The sequence below is a fragment of the Maylandia zebra genome, linkage group LG18 (genome assembly GCF_041146795.1).
Source record: "Maylandia zebra isolate NMK-2024a linkage group LG18, Mzebra_GT3a, whole genome shotgun sequence".
NCBI classification, from domain to species: domain Eukaryota; kingdom Metazoa; phylum Chordata; class Actinopteri; order Cichliformes; family Cichlidae; genus Maylandia; species Maylandia zebra.
Window position 1 is genome coordinate 19,056,487 of NC_135184.1, and position 18,326 is coordinate 19,074,812.

General features: G+C 39.7%; 1 protein-coding gene across 1 annotated transcript; it reads left to right on the plus strand.

Moving 5' to 3' along the window:
- The first annotated feature begins 9,122 nt into the window (after nucleotides 1-9,122).
- LOC101478081 (uncharacterized) lies at nucleotides 9,123-17,394 on the plus strand. Its single transcript, XM_004542659.5, has 5 exons — nucleotides 9,123-9,664; nucleotides 10,558-10,657; nucleotides 10,742-10,787; nucleotides 10,865-11,117; nucleotides 12,254-17,394. Exons 1-5 carry the CDS (start codon nucleotides 9,377-9,379, stop codon nucleotides 13,505-13,507), a joined length of 1,941 nt encoding a protein of 646 aa, XP_004542716.2. The 5' UTR covers nucleotides 9,123-9,376; the 3' UTR covers nucleotides 13,508-17,394.
- Nucleotides 17,395-18,326: the final 932 nt, after the last annotated feature.

An 18,326-nucleotide genomic window follows, 5' to 3' on the forward strand; every position in this document is an offset into this window, starting at 1 on the left:
GATATACTCTGTAAATTGACCATGAACACCACAGCCTGCTCCGTTTCAGTCCAGCAACATTCGTCACTGGAGCCCCCATTAATCTGTACCACACTGACTTTAATGCAACCTTTGAATAATCCAAAATTACTATCTGTTTTATAAGATGTTTCACAAAAGTGCAATTCCACAACACATCCTGTAAATATCAAATATGTGGGGAAAAAAGGTAACTGAATTAGGAAGTTACACATAAAATTAATTACAATTTTTATTTGATAAAGTTTCACTTGCTGAATAGTGACTGCAACTTTATTTACATTTGCACCACGAACCCTTCACAGAGAAAAGAAAACAAAAGGATGTGTTGGGTGTGAGAAGCTGTGGGATCAGATCATTCGGGCTTGTGGTTGCTCAGTTTTCCAAAAGTAGAATGGGAGGCAGAGTCTTTAGCTATCAGGCTGTTTTCCTGTGGAAGCACCGCCCACTTTAGATTCAGAAGACAGACACTGTCTTTACTTAAAGCTTTCCTTTGTTACAGTTATTGTTGGATGAGAAAACCCTGAAACATCCTTTAGTTATCCTACTGGGAACTTCCCATGATACACTGTGTGTTTCTTCTCCGCTCACCTCTCTTTATTCCCATTGTGTTTACACACCACTATTGCATGGCTTTAAAATGTGTACTCTCTTACTAATCTTTTGTATAGTATTGTATTTATAAAATAAAGCAGCGCCATTGTGGATTGCGGAAGCATTCAAAAAGGCTGGACGGTATTGGTTTGGGTTAAACAAAGCCATGATACATTACAAGAAGATGTTTTTTGTTTGTAGTCCTTGGATGGCTTATTTTTAGAAATTAATTCCTCCAGATCAGCTTAAAAAAAAATCAAAGTGCAATAGCCAAGATAGTTTCCAACATGAGATGATGTTTTCCTTTAAGACAAACAGGCCTGACTTGGCTTAAAAATGCAACTGTATCCTTAACGGAGAGCTTGATGGTGCACAGGTTACTTTTTAAGAATACTCAATCTTAAAAGGTTTACAAGCTTATAAAAGAAAAACTGAGGGAATAACCAGACATTCTTTCAACTTTACACCTAAAGATTTTTAACAGAAAGACTAAAGTACAATCTGTGGAACTATTTATTTTCAGTTGTTTAAGTTTTTTAAGACCCATGAACTATGAGGAAATGTAAGACTTTGGAATTTAAGAGTGCATGTCAAATATGTGTAGCTAAAATACAATATAACTATATCCTAACCAATACCCCCAAACAAACTAGTATTAAACTCGAACGCAGCTGAGCAGCTGAAGTCAGGGCATATCCTGCAGTAGTGGGTTTAATGAGTGGATGAGGAACATGTAAAAACACCTAAGCAAGCCTGGACTTGGACAGAGAGGATATGAGCTGGTGAGATAGCACAGATGCTTTTGACAGAGATGCTTGTATGGGAAAACACAGAGCAGGAACTGGTGGTATGCGGTGCCATCAATCTTATTTATGAACTGAGAGCTCTTATCTGGCGTACTGACTGACAACATTGTGAAGCGCGGCCAACATTCCTCCGTAAATGTGAAAGGCAGCTGACATGTTTCGACCGCGGCTTGCTCTGTTTTTCCCAGAACTGGTATGATGGAGGAGGACAGAATGTAAATGAGAGTCAAGGGTGAAATTCCTTTGTGCTCAAACACCCAAGAAAATTACATTTTCTACACTTTTTGGATCATTATTGCCTCTTTTCTTTGGCACGGTCACATGGAAACTTCACATTGAACCTCAGTCGGCATGAAAAGAGTGGGTCTGTAGTTGTGAAAACTGTGGAGGTGTGTGCGTGCACGCTGGTAGGTTTATTGCCCTGTCCTGATGTTTACAGTTTAATGGCACATTCCAAGCAAGAGCTGGCTTTTGAAGTTTCAACACACTCAGCAAATATCCTGCAGCTGAAAATGGATATCAAAATGAGTCAGGGAAGAGGAGGAAACCAGACTGTCCTTGATTCATAATTAATGGCTCTAATCTAACACATTAATACACAACACAAAAACAACATCTCCTATACGCACATCAAAGGCATGTGCAAACACACCAACAAACACAAATTACTGTTGAGGCAGCCTGATGAGAGATTGATTGACTGGCCTCCTCGGGGCATAGATATGCTGCACTCATTAGCTGACACGTGAAATCATTTTTCAATTACCCAGGAAGCTGGGGGCCTTACACCCAGTGGGAGAATAAATCCACCAATCCCCATTATATCTTTTTTTTACTCTCTCATGCCTTAAAAATGTTTGGATATTGGGAATACTTGTGTCATGTCTACATGTCATGTCTACAGGGGACACAGGAGAGCAACCACCTGCTGCACAAAGCGGCAGTTGTGAGTGTCTTTCCTGTTTGTTCAGGGGCCACTTAAGTGACCCTGCGTCTGTATTTCAGCCACATGTCCATGTGGTGGACTAATCACCATTAGCTGCTATAATTTAGATAATCACTTGGTCAGGAGGTCAGCTTATTTACTAAAGCTGGTGACTAGAAAGGATCTTTCTGCAGTTGAAAAAGTCCCTCAGCTTAATGTAGACCCCAACTATGGAATTTCAAGTGTCTGAATAGGATATTTATACATAATCAAATATTTCTTTGGGCAATAAAAAGGCAAATAAAATACAGATTTCTGAGGATTATTTATATGCTGATTTGTGCCATCTATTGTAAATTATCTGTTTCTTTACATGGAGAACAGGATGTCTTAACACAGAAAATGCACAGTGATGGTTGCACACAAACTGGCCAGTGGTTTCTCTTCTTCTGTCCATCCAAGATGTCCTTTGAGGCACATAGGAACTTCTAAAGTTCAAAGAGCAGCTTAAACAGCAATGCAGCCACTCATTGTTGGATAAGGAGTTGCCCCCTGGTTTGTGGTAATTCTTGCATTAGTCTTTTGAAATGTAAAGCTTCAGTTATGTCATGATATCACACCTACTCTGCAGTGGCCGTGACATCCTAGTTTTACAGTGTGTTGAGGTAGAGGCAAAAGCTGAACAGCACCACCTAATGGTGTTTTTACAAACCTGCAAATCTACTGCATATTTTTTTTCTAAAGGACTGAACTCTTTTTTTTCAGACTCAAAAATAATCATTGCCAATCTAAATTAGAGCCATTCTGTGAGCTCTGCCGTCTGCGGAAAGTGCGTGCTTTTATTTTAATTACAAATAAGGTGCATATTTTATTCTGTTTGTCACAGAACCTATATTTGTTATTTTCCTTTTAAGGTAATACCATTAACTGTGGTAGTACTATCTGCTTCATACACTCACTCGCTTTACACGCACCTTACTAGGTTTAGAAGTATAGAAGTTCACCTGCTCATTAATCAAAATAATCTATAATAATAATAAACTAATCAGCCCAACACATGGCAGCAGCTCAGTGGATTTATGCATGTAGACATGGCCAAAAAATCTGCATCAACTGTGTGATGCTATCATGTTAATATGGACCAAAATCTCTGAGGTGATTTCCACCACCTTGTTGAATCTATGCCATGACTATTAGCAAGGTGTACCAAATGAAGTGTCCAGTGAGTGCTCATTGAGACCAATGACTGTAAAAATCTGCTTATATATATATATATATATATATATATATATATATATATATATATATATATATATATATATATATATATATATATATCAAAACAATTCTATAAAATCATTAATTGATCCATGTACTGGCCGGTGTACTCCAGACAACAAATCACTCGAACCCACCATTAAAACCCCGCCCACAAGCTCTCGCTGCTACGGCAACAGGCACGGCAGCTTATCACTGCTGAGGTGTAAAAACTGCAAAACCAGTTGACGTTTTGGTGTTATTAAGGTTTTATAAAGGTGTGCAAGAGGTTTAAGAAACTGAAAATGTGCTCTGTGATCAGTTGTGTGACCAGTCGACTCTGGAGAAGAGTGAGGAGACTGGAAAAGTGTGTGTTCCCCAAATGATTGCCAGTGGTACCTGGAGGTTATTAGCTGTCACTGGGTGAAAATGGTTGCAAAGAAGCTGCTACATTTAGAACTTAGTGACTGCTTTAGCTGCTAGTAGATAGGCTGTAGTTTCTCACGTTCGTCTGCAAGTACTCAACCAGCAGTAGTAAAATTGAGAAAGTATGACATAAACCAGAAATAGAGACGGTTCACCCTCATAGTAAAAGTTGTGCCTCAGAGCTGCAGCTGACATGTTTCGAAAGGAGCAACTTCTTTAAAGGCTAACCATCTCATTACTGATTTGTGTCACACTTTTGACTGATTCACTGCAGCTCAAAGACAGCTGGCCAGTATTTGTAGAAAAGTCAGTCGGTTTCATACAAACTATGCTAGTTACAAAGCAATCACACAGAGGTGTACTACCAGTTGGGAAATGCACCTTTTTCCTTAGAAACAGTTAGCATGGGGACACTGACCAGTCTGCAGGTCTGTGTGTTGAGTGCCTTATTCATTTGTGTGTAACATGATTAGCGGTCACACGTCTGCAAATACTCAAAAGCATCAGAAGTCTTTTTGCGGCCTCAAGTATCGCCATCTGGTGGCCTTGAGATAGAATGCAGGTTTAATGCGCTTCCCAGTTGGCTTCAATATTTTCTTTTAAGATTAGCATGTATAAAGATGAGGGGGAAGTTTATTGTGAATGAAAACGCCTCCAGCTGTTCAGTAAATGTAAAGTTAAAGGGATAAGGTCACCCATGGAGCGCTCTTCGTCTTAAAGCAGTGATGTCCTTAATGCGACTACACCTACCAGGTGGGAAAGTCAGGCCACAAAACTGCATACAGTTAATGTTACACTTGATTAATTTCTGACTTCTTAAGTTAACACATCTAGTTTTAGTTAACTGTAATAATCCTGGATGCTGGCTTGAGCCTCACATTTGCCTGGAGCCTTTCTGTGTGGGGTTTGCACATTTTTCCTGTGCTTGCATGGGCTTCCTCAAGATACTCCAGCTCTCTCCTACAGTCCAAAGCCAGCGGGGCTTCAGCCAACCCCCCGAAATCCCACATCCGCCTGAACACACGGCAGCGGCCTTACAAGTGTCAGCTCTGCGATCAATCCTTCAATGACAATGTGATCTTGAAGAATCACATCCCCTGTTATCACACGGCAACTCCTGGACAGAAAAACGGCAGCGCTGGTGGTGCTCTGGCTAATGGGACAGAGTGACTGTGGACGAGGAGGAGCAGGAGAAGGAGGAGGAAGACATGAAGCAAAAGGAGATCTAGTGGGAGAAGAAAAATTTGACTGCGACATTGACCCAGCTGAAAAAAAAGGAAAAAGTCCAATAGTAAAAACAGTAGTAAGACCAACAACAAATCAGGATATTTGAAACAATGAACTAAAAATACTGAGCTAATGATTTATTCAGAAACAGCTTAATGTGTCTTTTACATCCCCTGGCTAGCCGAAGAGATAGGAGGGAATAACATAAAGTTAAAATAGTGAAAGAGGAGTCAAGATGGCATTTTTAAAGGTTTATTTTCTGCTAGTTTAAAACTTTGGTTCAGACTGACATTTAACTCAAGGGAGAGCTAACGCCAACATAACAAACAAAACATCCCTAACAGAAAATAAAAGGAACTTGCCCAATGCCAAAGAAAACAAAATATACAAAGATAGCCAACCTAACCAGCACATAAACAGTAGAAAACAAGGGATTACGTTACAAAAGCAATTCTCCCCTACAGGCAGTCTGAACAAAGTCACATAAGGCTAAAAATACAAATCAAAGGCATGTGAGCCTGCACATGTATGGCAGTGAAAATGGCCAGAAGGCCCAGAAACACAGCTTCACAAACGTTATATAGGGATCTGCCGATTGCTGATTGACTTGATTCAAGCAGCAGCTATGGAACGCCAGGACTGCCATAATGAATTAATTAAATACACAATTAAATAATTAATTAAATGTGGCAATAATTAATTAAAATTGGAATTAATTAATTAAATAAATAGTTATGACACATGTAATTAATTAATTATTGACACATTTAATTAATTATTTATGTATTTCACATTTTAATTAATTATTGACACATTTAATTAATTATTGACACATTTAATTAATTATTTAATGATATATTTATTTATTTCATTTTGGCAGTCCTGACGCCTGGCTCTCGTCATGAAATAATTTTATCTGTCAGCCTCACCCATCAAACTCAGGGGGCGGGGTTAACGCTGCCCATGCAGCTTCTCTAACATTTGATTGGTTGCCGTGCAAAGTAAGTCAAAACAGGTCGATCCTAGAAAATCGATTGCTTGTGTAGACTTGGGGCAGCCAGGTATCCCAGAATGCAGATCAAATCACAAGCAGCAATGGTGGTGGTGTAGTTTTAAAATACCCCATTTTTCTGTCACCAGCTACACTTTTAACAGTGTTTTAGCCGCGAATGTCGCGACGTATGTCTGGTCAGGTTGTCAACATAGAACATGTTTGCAAAATTGCTCAGATGTTTTCAGAGATTTCACTAGCTCTGCTAACAGTTAGCATGCAGAGTGCACCGAGGGGGTTACGTTAACCGGTTTGTTTACATATTCCACTCTCCGTGTTCCACATGTTGCATTCGCAGATTCTCATTTTCACCGAACAATCGTCTCTTTCCGCCTGGTCTTGTGTCTCTGTGCTTCTGTAACATAAAGAACGAGCTGACATTTTTCTCACGAAACCAGCGATCAGCTCAACAGACCCTCAGTTTACCTGCATGCATCCTCCTCCTCATCTGTCAGCTGTTTAACACCTGCTGCTAATTCAAGAAACACGCCTAGTTACCTGGTGATAGTCACAGTTTAACTGGGCAGCCGGTGCTCGATATAACGCAATGTCAGCGCATTTTTCTGCACAAGATAAGTAAATATAGTGTTTTCCCCGAGCGCAGAGCTGCTGGAGCTCGTTTCCTTACAGAGCACTTTATAGGCGAACAGCTTTATCAGCGGCTGATGTCCAATCACCGGCACACAGCTTTCAAACCTCAGCTGAGTTTTAGCTCTCAGTGGTTAAACGCTGGACTTCATTCACTCAGGTTCTGTCTGTCGGGTCACGTTTACTTCGCTGTTTTATTTACAACTGAGCAAATCGGTTTGGCTGAGGTTAAAGTTACGTTTCATAACTGCATAGTTTCACAGACGTTTAATGAACCACTGGCACATGTGTTAGACTGAACTATCATCTAAATATCATCTGTTTTTTAATAGTTATTCAACTGTATTCTAAGCACCAGCTGTCTGTTAGAATGTGATTTTTTTCTCTCTCTCTGTTGGCAGAGGTATAAAAATGCGCAGGAAAATCTGACGTGCATGGCGAACTTCACCGACGATATTTAGGGAGGAATAAACACACATCAAACATAAATGAACCATTTGCCTGTCTCCATAATTGAGAGAATTTTCTCTTCTTATGTCAACTCTCTCTCTCTCTCTTTTTTTTTTTTTTTGCTTTTTCGGTCATGTTATGTTTACCTGTCAAAGGCTTGTTACAAACTATGAAACACATTGTGCAGACTTCTGGATGTTAGAAGAAAACTAATACTGCTCATGAATGAGACTAAAGGCAGGAAGGTGTCCCTTAAAACTAAACATGTTAATAGGACCTCCCTATTTATATCATAGTTTATGATATAGCACGTGTATTTCAGTAATAGCCTGCTGAGGCCACTATACGTGCTGGCCTCATATCAAATGTGAAGGCAGACTGAGTCTATGTTTGACGTTTTTTATATCTAATCTTCCTTTTCAAACATTTAAACAGCAGCGAGTCTGCAGCTGAGGGAATACAAATTCAAATTGTCGGAACAGGTTTGCTCGTTTCTTGGATTCATTTGGTGATTTATTAAATGTATAACTGTTATTCTAATCTGCTGCTGAGTCTCTTACACTTTTCTTTATGCTGTATATTTTCACGTCTCTGGAATAGTTGGCAGTTAGATAGTCAGCTGGGAAACTTTGTGTTAACTCATGGAGCTGAGGATATCGTGGATATGCTGACCTCGCTGCGTGGTGTACAGAGCGAGGTCAGCATGATTAATATTCACAATAAAAATATTAGCCGAACATCATGAAGTCTGTATGTGTTTCATAGTGTCGAACAACCTTTGTACAGTTAAAGCCAGCAGTTACTACATGACGGAAACACCAACGTTATCTCTTTTACACGTTTTATACACAGGTCACGCTGATTACTGAACAAAAACCCAAAGATCAGATGTTAAACAGATTTATTTGCTCTCTCTCCTCCTTAAACATGTTTTTAATGTTAGTTATAATTCAGAATTGGCGACTGAAACACGTAGGACACATAAGAACATCAGGAAATAAAACATCGATAAATATAACCTCAGTAAAAGAAGTCAGCGGGGGTTACTACAGCTGTGTACCGGGGCCTGCGCTTTGTCGGTGGGATTGCTTGCGAGGCGAGCGGGTCTATCCCACGGTTTGCCGTGAGACTGGGCAGACATCTCCGAAATCATCGAAACACTTTTGCAAAGAGGCTGTATCTTGACAAACCGACCAGACACATGAAGATTAAACCACTACATTCTCGGCTAAAAAAATATTAAAACGGTATTTGGTAACACACAAACAGGGTTTTTCAAAGCTCAGTTCTGTTAGCTTCCACATGCCGGTTGTTGTGTGCTAGAAACAATGGCCACCAGGCCAAAGCAATGGTTTTGACTCGATCAGCGTTAACCCCGCCCCCTGAGTTTGATGGGTGAGGCTGACAGATAAAATTATTTCATGATGAGAGCCAGGCGTCAGGACTGCCAAAATGAAATAAATAAATATATCATTAAATAATTAATTAAATGTGTCAATAATTAATGAAATGTGTCAATAATTAATTAAAATGTGAAATACATAAATAATTAATTAAATGTGTCAATAATTAATTAAAACGTGAAATACATAAATAATTAATTAAATGTGTCAGTAATTAATTAATTACATGTGTCATAACTATTTATTTAATTAATTAATTCCAATTTTAATTAATTATTGCCACATTTAATTAATTATTTAATGGTGTATTTAATTAATTCATTATGGCAGTCCTGGCGTTCCATAGGTTTTAGTCTTTTTAATTTTTAATTTGTGGAGCTGTGCAAGTTTTCTACCTAAGTGACGAGAAATGCCAGCGTCATCTACTTGTTAAGCCGGGATACGCTGGTCGCCAAACCAAGCGAACCCAGCCAGAGAGCCACGCCAGTTCTGTTAGCACAACATTCGCTTACTTAGCCATTAGCCTGCCATTGTTGTTTATGTTAAAATGTGGCAGCTACAGCAAGCGAGCGTTAAAACGTAACGCTGTCCGACCACTTCTACAACTGGAGGGTCACATCTGTAGCCCAGCATGTGCTCCGTCGTTGGTTGTGATTCGTGGCGACACAATGTGCAGCGGTTCAGGCTACCAGAGGACCCGGAGAGGAGACTGGAGTGGGTCCTGTTTCTGTTCGAAGTCAACAAGCAGCGACTAAAAGAATCGTCCTGGACTGATATCACTATTTGCAGTGAACACTTCACAGATGACTGCTTCGTGAGCTTGGCTCTGAGTGGCTCGGTGCAGCTGAAGCCCGGTGCTGTCCCCTCACTGTGGGTCAACACAGAGCCAGAGGAACCCGTGGAGAGCCCACAGGATGAGGTAAGTCAGCTGAGGGATCACCTGTTGCTGGACTTCACCGGATCTTTAAAAAACTGCTCCCAAGCCAGCTTCCACGTTGCTTTGCGTTATACCTATATACTGTGTATTACGGAAAGAGAAACTGAGACGTGTTTACAAAATAAAAGCGACTTTCAAATGAATGTGATTTCTATGTTAGCCCACACCACACGTTTAGTCTGGCATAAATGCCAAAATACTATAGAAAATGAATTCATTTCAAAATTAAACATAAATAATGAAAGCTGATTTATTTTTTTAATTAAGATTTTAAGTCGTGAACAGCCATTACAGGTGAACGTCCTGTTTCCACAGACTAATTTTATTTTAGATCCACAGTACACACCCTTATCGAGTTACTCAGTCAATATCAATCAATAAGTCAGTTTGATTTTGTATTTCAAAGTAAAGAGACTTTACTTTTTCCACTATCCATCTATTAGAAGGAAAGATTTGCTTCCACAGACTAATTTTACTAAAGATCAACAACATCAAAAGCTATCCGAAATTGCGTATATGAATACTGTTGATCTAAAGTATATTAAGTGACATATTAACTATTTTTAATGGCTTTACACGGTGTTTGAATTGCAATTCTAAGCGTGGCTATTTTAAGACAAGTTTATCATATTTCAATATTTCTGTTATCTGCAATTTGATTTTTTTTTTCACATAAATTTTTGTTTTGTGTTTTATTATTGCTATTTCATCAATGACAGGCTAAAGTTTTTTGGTTGTTGAAATGAGTCACTTGAAGAGCAATTTTACTTTGAAATCCATACATTGATGGGTATAGACAAAAAACGCATGCTTGTTAACTGTTTGTGGCTTTGTTTGACTGAAAGCTTTTGTGTTTTTTTGTGATTTTTGTGTAGGAACCTGTTACCACCACAGATGCAGATAGTCAGTGTGATGACCTAGAATTATGTAAGAGCTCTACTTGTTCCCCTGAAATAACAGAATGCCCCTTGAGAGGTAAGAAAGTGTCCATATCACACCATTAAAAATCTAAAGTGTGACAAAGTGTTGTATTCAAGCCTGTCCCCCACAATGTTTCAGATGCTCTCACTCCTGAAACTCCAGACACAGATTCGAACCAGGAATTGTAAGTTCCACATTTCTGAGCATGTTTGAAGATGTGACATCATGACGCGTCTGACTGTTTGTATTCTTGTGTTTCAGGCCTGCACTTCAGAACGACAAATACATGGTGAATGAAAATTGCCTCCTGAAGGTGTTTGGCCAAAAGTGCCCAACATGTGGAGACAAACTCCAGGCAGTGAAAGTAACCTATGGGGAGCTCATCATCTTGAAACAACGATGCCATAAGTGCGACTACAAAAACAAGCGGAATGGTCAGGTCAGTGCCCCTCTCCCTGCCGCTGAAGATGGACGCCTGACAAGAGGCACAGAGGGAACCCCAGAGACCCAGCTGGTAGGTTTAACCTGATTTACTGTCTACTAAAGAAAACTTGGTCATCAGAGAAGTTTGCAATGTGTTTATTTTATGATTCCTAACTGGACTTGACTCATAAAAAGTTTAATATGACATATTTCATTAAATATCATAGACTAAAAGATAGCTGTATCCGCCGTAATGTCACGCATTATGGTTGGGATTGCATTGGTAATGCTTAATGATATGAATTGAGATGCTTATTTTAGCTAGCAGAAAGCAGTCTTTCAAAAAAAGTGTATTCAAACAGCTGACTAGAGCAGCCTACCTGTCTTTCAAAATGGATGCAATTTTGAATTATAATGTAACCAAAAACAATAGTTGTGTTTCACTCTGAAGTACAGACTTCTTGGATGGGTTATACTATACAGCAGGATGTAGCAGGCGCCCCAAAAGGAACACGCAAGACCACTAACACAGTGACTCCAATTAGCAGATGTGACGCCGCTGCAGACACCAACGGGTTTACAGCTGCCTGTGTCAGCACACTCAATCAAAGTGGCCACGCCCCTAACCCTTACTATTCACACGGATTAGTTATAAAAAATTCTCCCACTTGCAGATGTTGTAAACGAGAAAACTATCCATAGAGATCAAAACCGTTTTGGTAGCAGTCTGTAAAATTATTTTGAATTCTCTAAAGCCGGGTATTTTAACTTAAGACATGACAGGGATTGACTCACTTTTGGAGCCAGCTTCACGTAGTCATGATAGGAGCTTCCCACTTAGTTTCTGGGAGTTTCTTCAGAAGTGATGGTGCAAATAGCAACTCTTAAGATCTCACATCACTTCACAATTTAATCAAGCTACTTTTTTTTGGATTGAGAGTCATACATGCGTTTAATTTGTTTGGCTCTCAGAAGTAATAATTCTCTCAGAAAGATGCAAATTCTGCGTCTCTATTATTCCATTTGGAACAAAAAAGTATCTGTTTTCTGCTTTTTGTGTCTTTGCCCGCGCTTTTGCTGAATTGCAGTTTTAAAAAAAGCACTTATAGAAATGATACTTTGTCCTTTGCTTGCACCTCTGTCTTAGTCATTTTTCATGAAAACTCTTTGCTGTACAGGCTTGAAAAAGTTTCCCAAATGCTACGTTGCCATTCTTGTCATTCACAGTCAGCGCTAAGAGACGACAACGCCGGCGCTGTGGCTTTGTCTGAGGCCGTCACTTTTAGCGATGAAAAAAGCGATCCTTCAGACGACGAAGAGGAAGGCAATAGAGGTGGGATGAGTTCAGATGGGGACTGGAATCCCACGGAGGAACTTTTGGTGGCTGACGAGCTCACAAAGGAGTCTGAGGAGGAAACCGAGGATGAAGGCGAAGAGGAAGATTTTGAATCCCCGGGTGGCCTCGAAATTAATGAGCTGTGCACAGAGTGCGGACGTTTTTTCCTCATCCTGAAGCCTCACACATGCGAGCACAAAATAAAACCCTACTCCTGCAATATCTGCGGGAAAAGGTGCGTTTCTGAGATTGCTCTAAGAAATCATAGCGAAATCCACGACGAAACGTACGAGCATCCTTGCAAGTATTGCTATGTCACCTTCAAAACCAGGGCGGACAAATTTAGGCACGAGCTGACCCACCAGGATAAAAAAGATCCCTTTAAATGTCCCGACTGTCCAAAGACATTCGCCACCAGTAAAGAACGCCGGAGCCACCTGGCAAAGCACAGAGTCTCGAGGGAGTTCAAATGTGGAGTCTGTGGGATTGACTTCAAGGACATACATCGTCTCAGGAGGCACTCCGTTGTGCACACAGGACTGAAACCGTACAAGTGTTCGGTGTGCCAGCGTGGCTTCAACCAGACGAGCCACCTGAAGTCCCACATGCGTCTGCACACCGGGGAGCGGCCGTACAAGTGTCAGCTCTGTGACATGTGCTTCAACCACAACGTGAGCTTGAAAAGTCACGTCCAGCGTTACCACACGTCCAGCTCTGGACTTCAGCAGATGGATAAAAGGGCAAATGATGCTAAGAGGAACAAGAAAAAGAGAGACGTGAACTCTGAGTTTGACAGTGTGAAAGTAAAACAGAAGGTTCAGAGGGAGAGATCAATGAAGCCGAAAAGTAAAAGGAGAAGCACGGACAGGCCCAGAGGAATCAAATCAAAGGTACAGAAGTTAAAGAAAACAGGCTCCGGTGATGAGGGGAGCGAGGACAAGCAGTCAGGTAGTGATTTATCCTTTGACTCGACAGAAGAGGAGGAAGAAGAAGAGGAGGAGGAGGAGGAGACATTGGGAAGGCGACCAAACGGTGACAGTGACTCTGATTTTGACCCAGAAGTAGAAGCAAAGAAGAAGAGGTGCAGCAGCCAGAAGACTGTTAAGAAACGGAGAGAAAGATCAAAGAAGGGCCTGGTGGTCTGAAGTCTGTGGTTTTTGTTTTTTTGTTTGTCTTTTTTAATGATGTAAAAACAGAAGGATCACACTACACAGCCACTATTGATATAATTCAGTACATGCATGAAATCGTTGCTTTATAGGGAGTTCCACACTGTTGTTTGATTTTCCGAAGCCTTTTTATCTTAACAGATGTGGAGGTGAATTGCAAACAGATGGAAGCTGATCGAACGTTATGGCACTGCTTGCCTGAAGAAGAGCAAGTCAGTATTTATTCAGAATCAAAATGACGCTAATGTAAGAATGAACTTCCATTGTTTTTATTTTTATCACTACATACAGTCAGTTTCCAGTCTTATATTAGCTCTGCCACAACATGTGGTTTTTATTTGATGAGAAAACCTTATTTTATTTAATCTTTAAATATGATATAAGTTTACATTATGACATTTATAAAGAGAAACTTCACAATTATAATTTACAACTGAGGAATGCAAGGAGGTCCTACTTCTCTGACATCATCACTAAAAACAGCCATAATGCTCGGGTCTTATTTTCTACAGTTGACAGGCTAACAAACCCTCCTGTGTCAGTGGCAGCTGAACTTCATTCGACCATGGCCTGCAATGACTTTGCCAAATTCTTCACTGAAAAAATCCAAAAAATTAGACAAGCAATTGGTACATCAACAGCAGATCCAGGATATGTACTGTGTCCACCAAAAAACTGTTTAAACACCATGAAACAGTTTCACCCTATTAACAGCAAAGACCTGGAGGACATCTTAGGTCAACTGAACTCCTCCTCCTGCTGTTTAGATGTCCTGCCAACAAGTTTTTTCAAAAAGGTCTCAAAGACTTTAGAGTCAGACCTGTTACAGATCGTCAACTTTTCTTTATTATCAGGTGTGTTTCCAGAATCACTAAAAACTGCTGTAATCAAACCTATACTGAAAAAGGACAATCTTGACAAGACACAAATGAACAACTACAGGCCGATCTCAAATCTCCCATTTTTAAGTAAGATCATTGAAAAAGCAGTTTCTCAACAGCTCAGTTACTTCTTAAAACAGAATAATTGCTACGATGCCTTCCAGTCGGGTTTTAGACAGAACCACAGCACTGAAACCGCTCTGACCAAAGTGTTTAATGACATATGTCTGAATACAGACAGTGGAAAAATGTCAGTCCTAGTTTTACTGGATCTCAGTGCAGCATTTGATACAGTTGACCACAACATATTACTCAAACGACTGGAGAACTGGACAGGTCTTTCAGGAACTGTACTAAACTGGTTCAAAACATACGTAGAAAACAGGAAATACTTTGTATCAATAGGTAACTTCACATCTGAGCAGACAAGTATCACATGTGGAGTTCCCCAAGGTTCCATCTTGGGACCCCTTCTGTTTAACATTTACATGCTCCCACTGGCACAGATAATAAACAAAAACAAAATAAATTATCACAGCTATGCAGATGACACACAAATATATATCACAATGTCACCAGGAGACCGAGGCCCTGTACAGGCTCTTGGTAAATGCATTGAGGAAATCAATGACTGGTTGTGCCACAATTTTCTCCAGCTAAACAAAAACAAAACTGAGGTAATAGTCTTTGGCGCCAAAGAAAAACGATTACAGGTCACCAGAGAACTTCAATCTATACATCTAAAAACCACAAACCAGGCGAGAAATTTGGGTGTAGTGATGGATGCAGACCTAAACTTAGAAAAACACATTAAGACAATAACAAAGTCAGCTTACTATCACCTCAAGAATATATCAAGGATAAAAGATCTGATGTCTCAACAGGACCTGGAAAAACTAGTCCATGCATTCATCTTTAGTAGGCTTGATTACTGTAACAGCATCTTTACAGGTCTACCTAAAAAATCAGTCAGACAACTACAGCTCATTCAGAACTCTGCTGCTCGAGTCCTCACTAAGACCAAAAAAGTGGACCACATCAGTCCAGCTCTGAGATCCTTACACTGGCTGCCTGTCCGTCAGAGGATAGACTTTAAAGTTCTGATGCTGGCCTATAAAGCTCTGAATGGTTTAGGACCAAAATACATCAATGACCTCCTGACCCAGTATGAACCATCCAGATCCCTCAGGTCATCTGGATCCGGTCTTTTATCAGTTCCCAGAGTCAGAACCAGACACGGAGAAGCTGCATTCAGCTTTTATGCTCCATATATCTGGAACAAACTCCCAGAAAGCCTCAGATCAGCTGAAACACTCAGTTTATTTAAATCCAGGTTGAAGACTCACCTGTTCTCAGCTGCATTTGAATAAAGCACCAAATCCACACTTTAAGCTTAAATTTCAAAACTTACATTTAACTACTGATTTTATCTACTGTTCTGATTTTATCTGTTTTGATTTTATATACTGTTGTTTGTTTGTTTGTTTGTTAATTAGTTAGTTAGTTTATTTGCTTGTTTTAATCAATTTTAAATCATGCTTTTTATTTGTTCTTGTTTCTAATGTCTCTGTAAAGCACTTTGAATCACCTTGTTGTTGAATTGTGCTATACAAATAAACTTGCCTTGCCTTGCCTTGCCTTACATTTTGAAAATGTAACAGAAAATGCAGAAAACTCAAAAGCTTAATCTGAGAGTCTACAGGCCTCAGTTAGGATGTTAAATGTTAAAGTTCATGAGAGTACGATTAGAAAAAAGACTGAGCAAGTTTAGGTTGTTTGGAAGGGATGCAAGCAGAAAGCATCTGAATAAACAGCACGACTTCTGAAGCAAACAAGGCCAAAGTGGAGATGTTTGTCCATAATGCACAGCAAACATGATGGTGAACCCCAAACACAGAACATCAGCTCAAACATCCCATACAAACTGTCAGTCACGGTGGTGGAGGCTGATGATTTGGGTTTGTTTTAGAGCTGGGCAGATCAATCTAAATATCGATAGTATTGACATCAACACTGGTACTGGATCGAGACTAGCATGATGGTATTGGTACTTTGTTTCTATCCCCTAAGTTCATTGCACTGTGAAAAATGTCTGAAGCTTTATGTGATAATTGAGATTTAAACAACAGAAGTTGACCCAAGTTTCATCATTCATGAAAAGTTGAATGGTTCGTTTGCTATATTAACTAATTATCATGGAAAGTAAAATCACAGTGATTCATTGTTCATTAAAATGTGTTCAGAATTTGCAAATTGATGATAATTCATCTTAAAAATCATGACACTCCCCTACACAAGCTGCCTTCTATAAGTTCGGTATCAGTATCGGTATCTGCATTACTGGCCCTGTAGTTACCTCATATCAGATCATAGCAACATCTGCAGTATTGCACAGCACTAGTTTGTTTTGCAGCCACAGAAGCTGGACACCTTGCAGTTAAAGTGCTGACCTTAGAGAGCTGTGCATAAATGAAGGCCAAGAAACGTCAACGAAGAGAAGCAGCACTTACGGAAGAATGTGCCAAAATTCCTCCACAATGATGTGATTGTGATCGATAAACTCATACAGACAACAGTTACTTCAAATTGTTGCTGATAAAGGCGGTTCTACGAGCTACTGAATCATGAAGCAGACTTAGTTTGTCACAGCAATGAAAACGTCTGTATGTAAACTCTGATGAAGTGATACAGAATATTTTAAAAGAAATACCAGTGGCTTTTTATTTTTAAGTTTATTAGCTGCAAATGATGATGATTTATTCATTATGATAAACTTTTTTGATTTGACCATTATGTCTAGCAAAACTAGAACTATGGGTTTGTAAAAGTAAATAAAAGTCTTTGCTTGTTTGTTGAAGCACCACTGAGAAACTAAATATAGTGATTTACTGAAAAAAAATGTCCAGCAAAGGTGTCCAGCTACAGTTTTGAAAGTCTGCAATCTTTATCCTGTCATTTACTTCATGTTATGTGCTTATGGAAGATTACATTAAATAAGTCAGCCTGATGGTTAAAATCAGCAGTGCACTGTCATGTGTTTAGTACAGCTGAACAGTGGACTGTTTGGGGCTATCTCGCAATTCTTGAATTTAAATTGTCAGGGTGTGTCTGGGTTCAGAATCCCCACTTTGATCAAAAACCCTGAATGAATCCCTCTGCCTACATGTTTATCCTTTTTCTCTCTTCCTGTGTGTGTGTGAGAGAGAGAGGGAGTACGCCAGAGCTTAAGGTTGCTTCAAGGCCCATCAAGTTTTTCTGAGAGTTGGTAAAACTTCTTTAGCTTTTCTCTGGTGGAAAAGCTGCCAAGGCTGCTTAGTGGATTAGACCCACTGATGGCTGGCAGATCTAAACGTAGCCTCAATATTTGGAAAAATGAACTAAAAGACTAAAAATTTCTTTACTGAGATACAAAACTTCATACTTCAGGGCTGCACTGTCAAGGCAGTAAGGGAAGCTGCAGAGATTATATTTAGTAGAGATTAAAAAAATGGAAATAGACTCATTTGTCATTTTATTAGGTACACCTTGCTAGTTCAGGGTTGGATCTCTTTGGAGCTGCCTCAATTCTTTGTGGCAATGATTCAACAAGGTGCTGGAAGCCTTCCTTAGATATTTTGGGTGAGTACAAATGGCTCTCACTAACTAAAAGAAGACTGCAGCAAGCTAACATGATAGTTTACCCAAGCTTGAAACCATTAGTTTTCACCTCCTGTGTCAGCCTGACCCTCTTGTCATGGCTATTGCACAGAGATGTGGTTGCTGAAGTGTGGCACAAGCTTTGTATCTTCTGAGCAACGGGTTAAAGATGTATGGAAAGAATGATTTCTGCTCCGTTATAATCAAAAGACGGTGAACTGCAGCAAATATCTCCGAAACTGCAGCTCACACAAAAACAACCTGAAGACAAACACCTA

Bases quoted from the DNA above. Each gene is read 5' to 3' on its own strand.
- LOC101478081 (XM_004542659.5), top strand. From the start codon at position 9,377: ATGTGCTCCGTCGTTGGTTGTGATTCGTGGCGACACAATGTGCAGCGG. The intron at 9,665-10,557 runs GTAAGTCAGCTG...ATTTTTGTGTAG, and splicing joins TGGAGAGCCCACAGGATGAG to GAACCTGTTACCACCACAGA. The intron at 10,788-10,864 runs GTAAGTTCCACA...CTTGTGTTTCAG, and splicing joins ACAGATTCGAACCAGGAATT to GCCTGCACTTCAGAACGACA.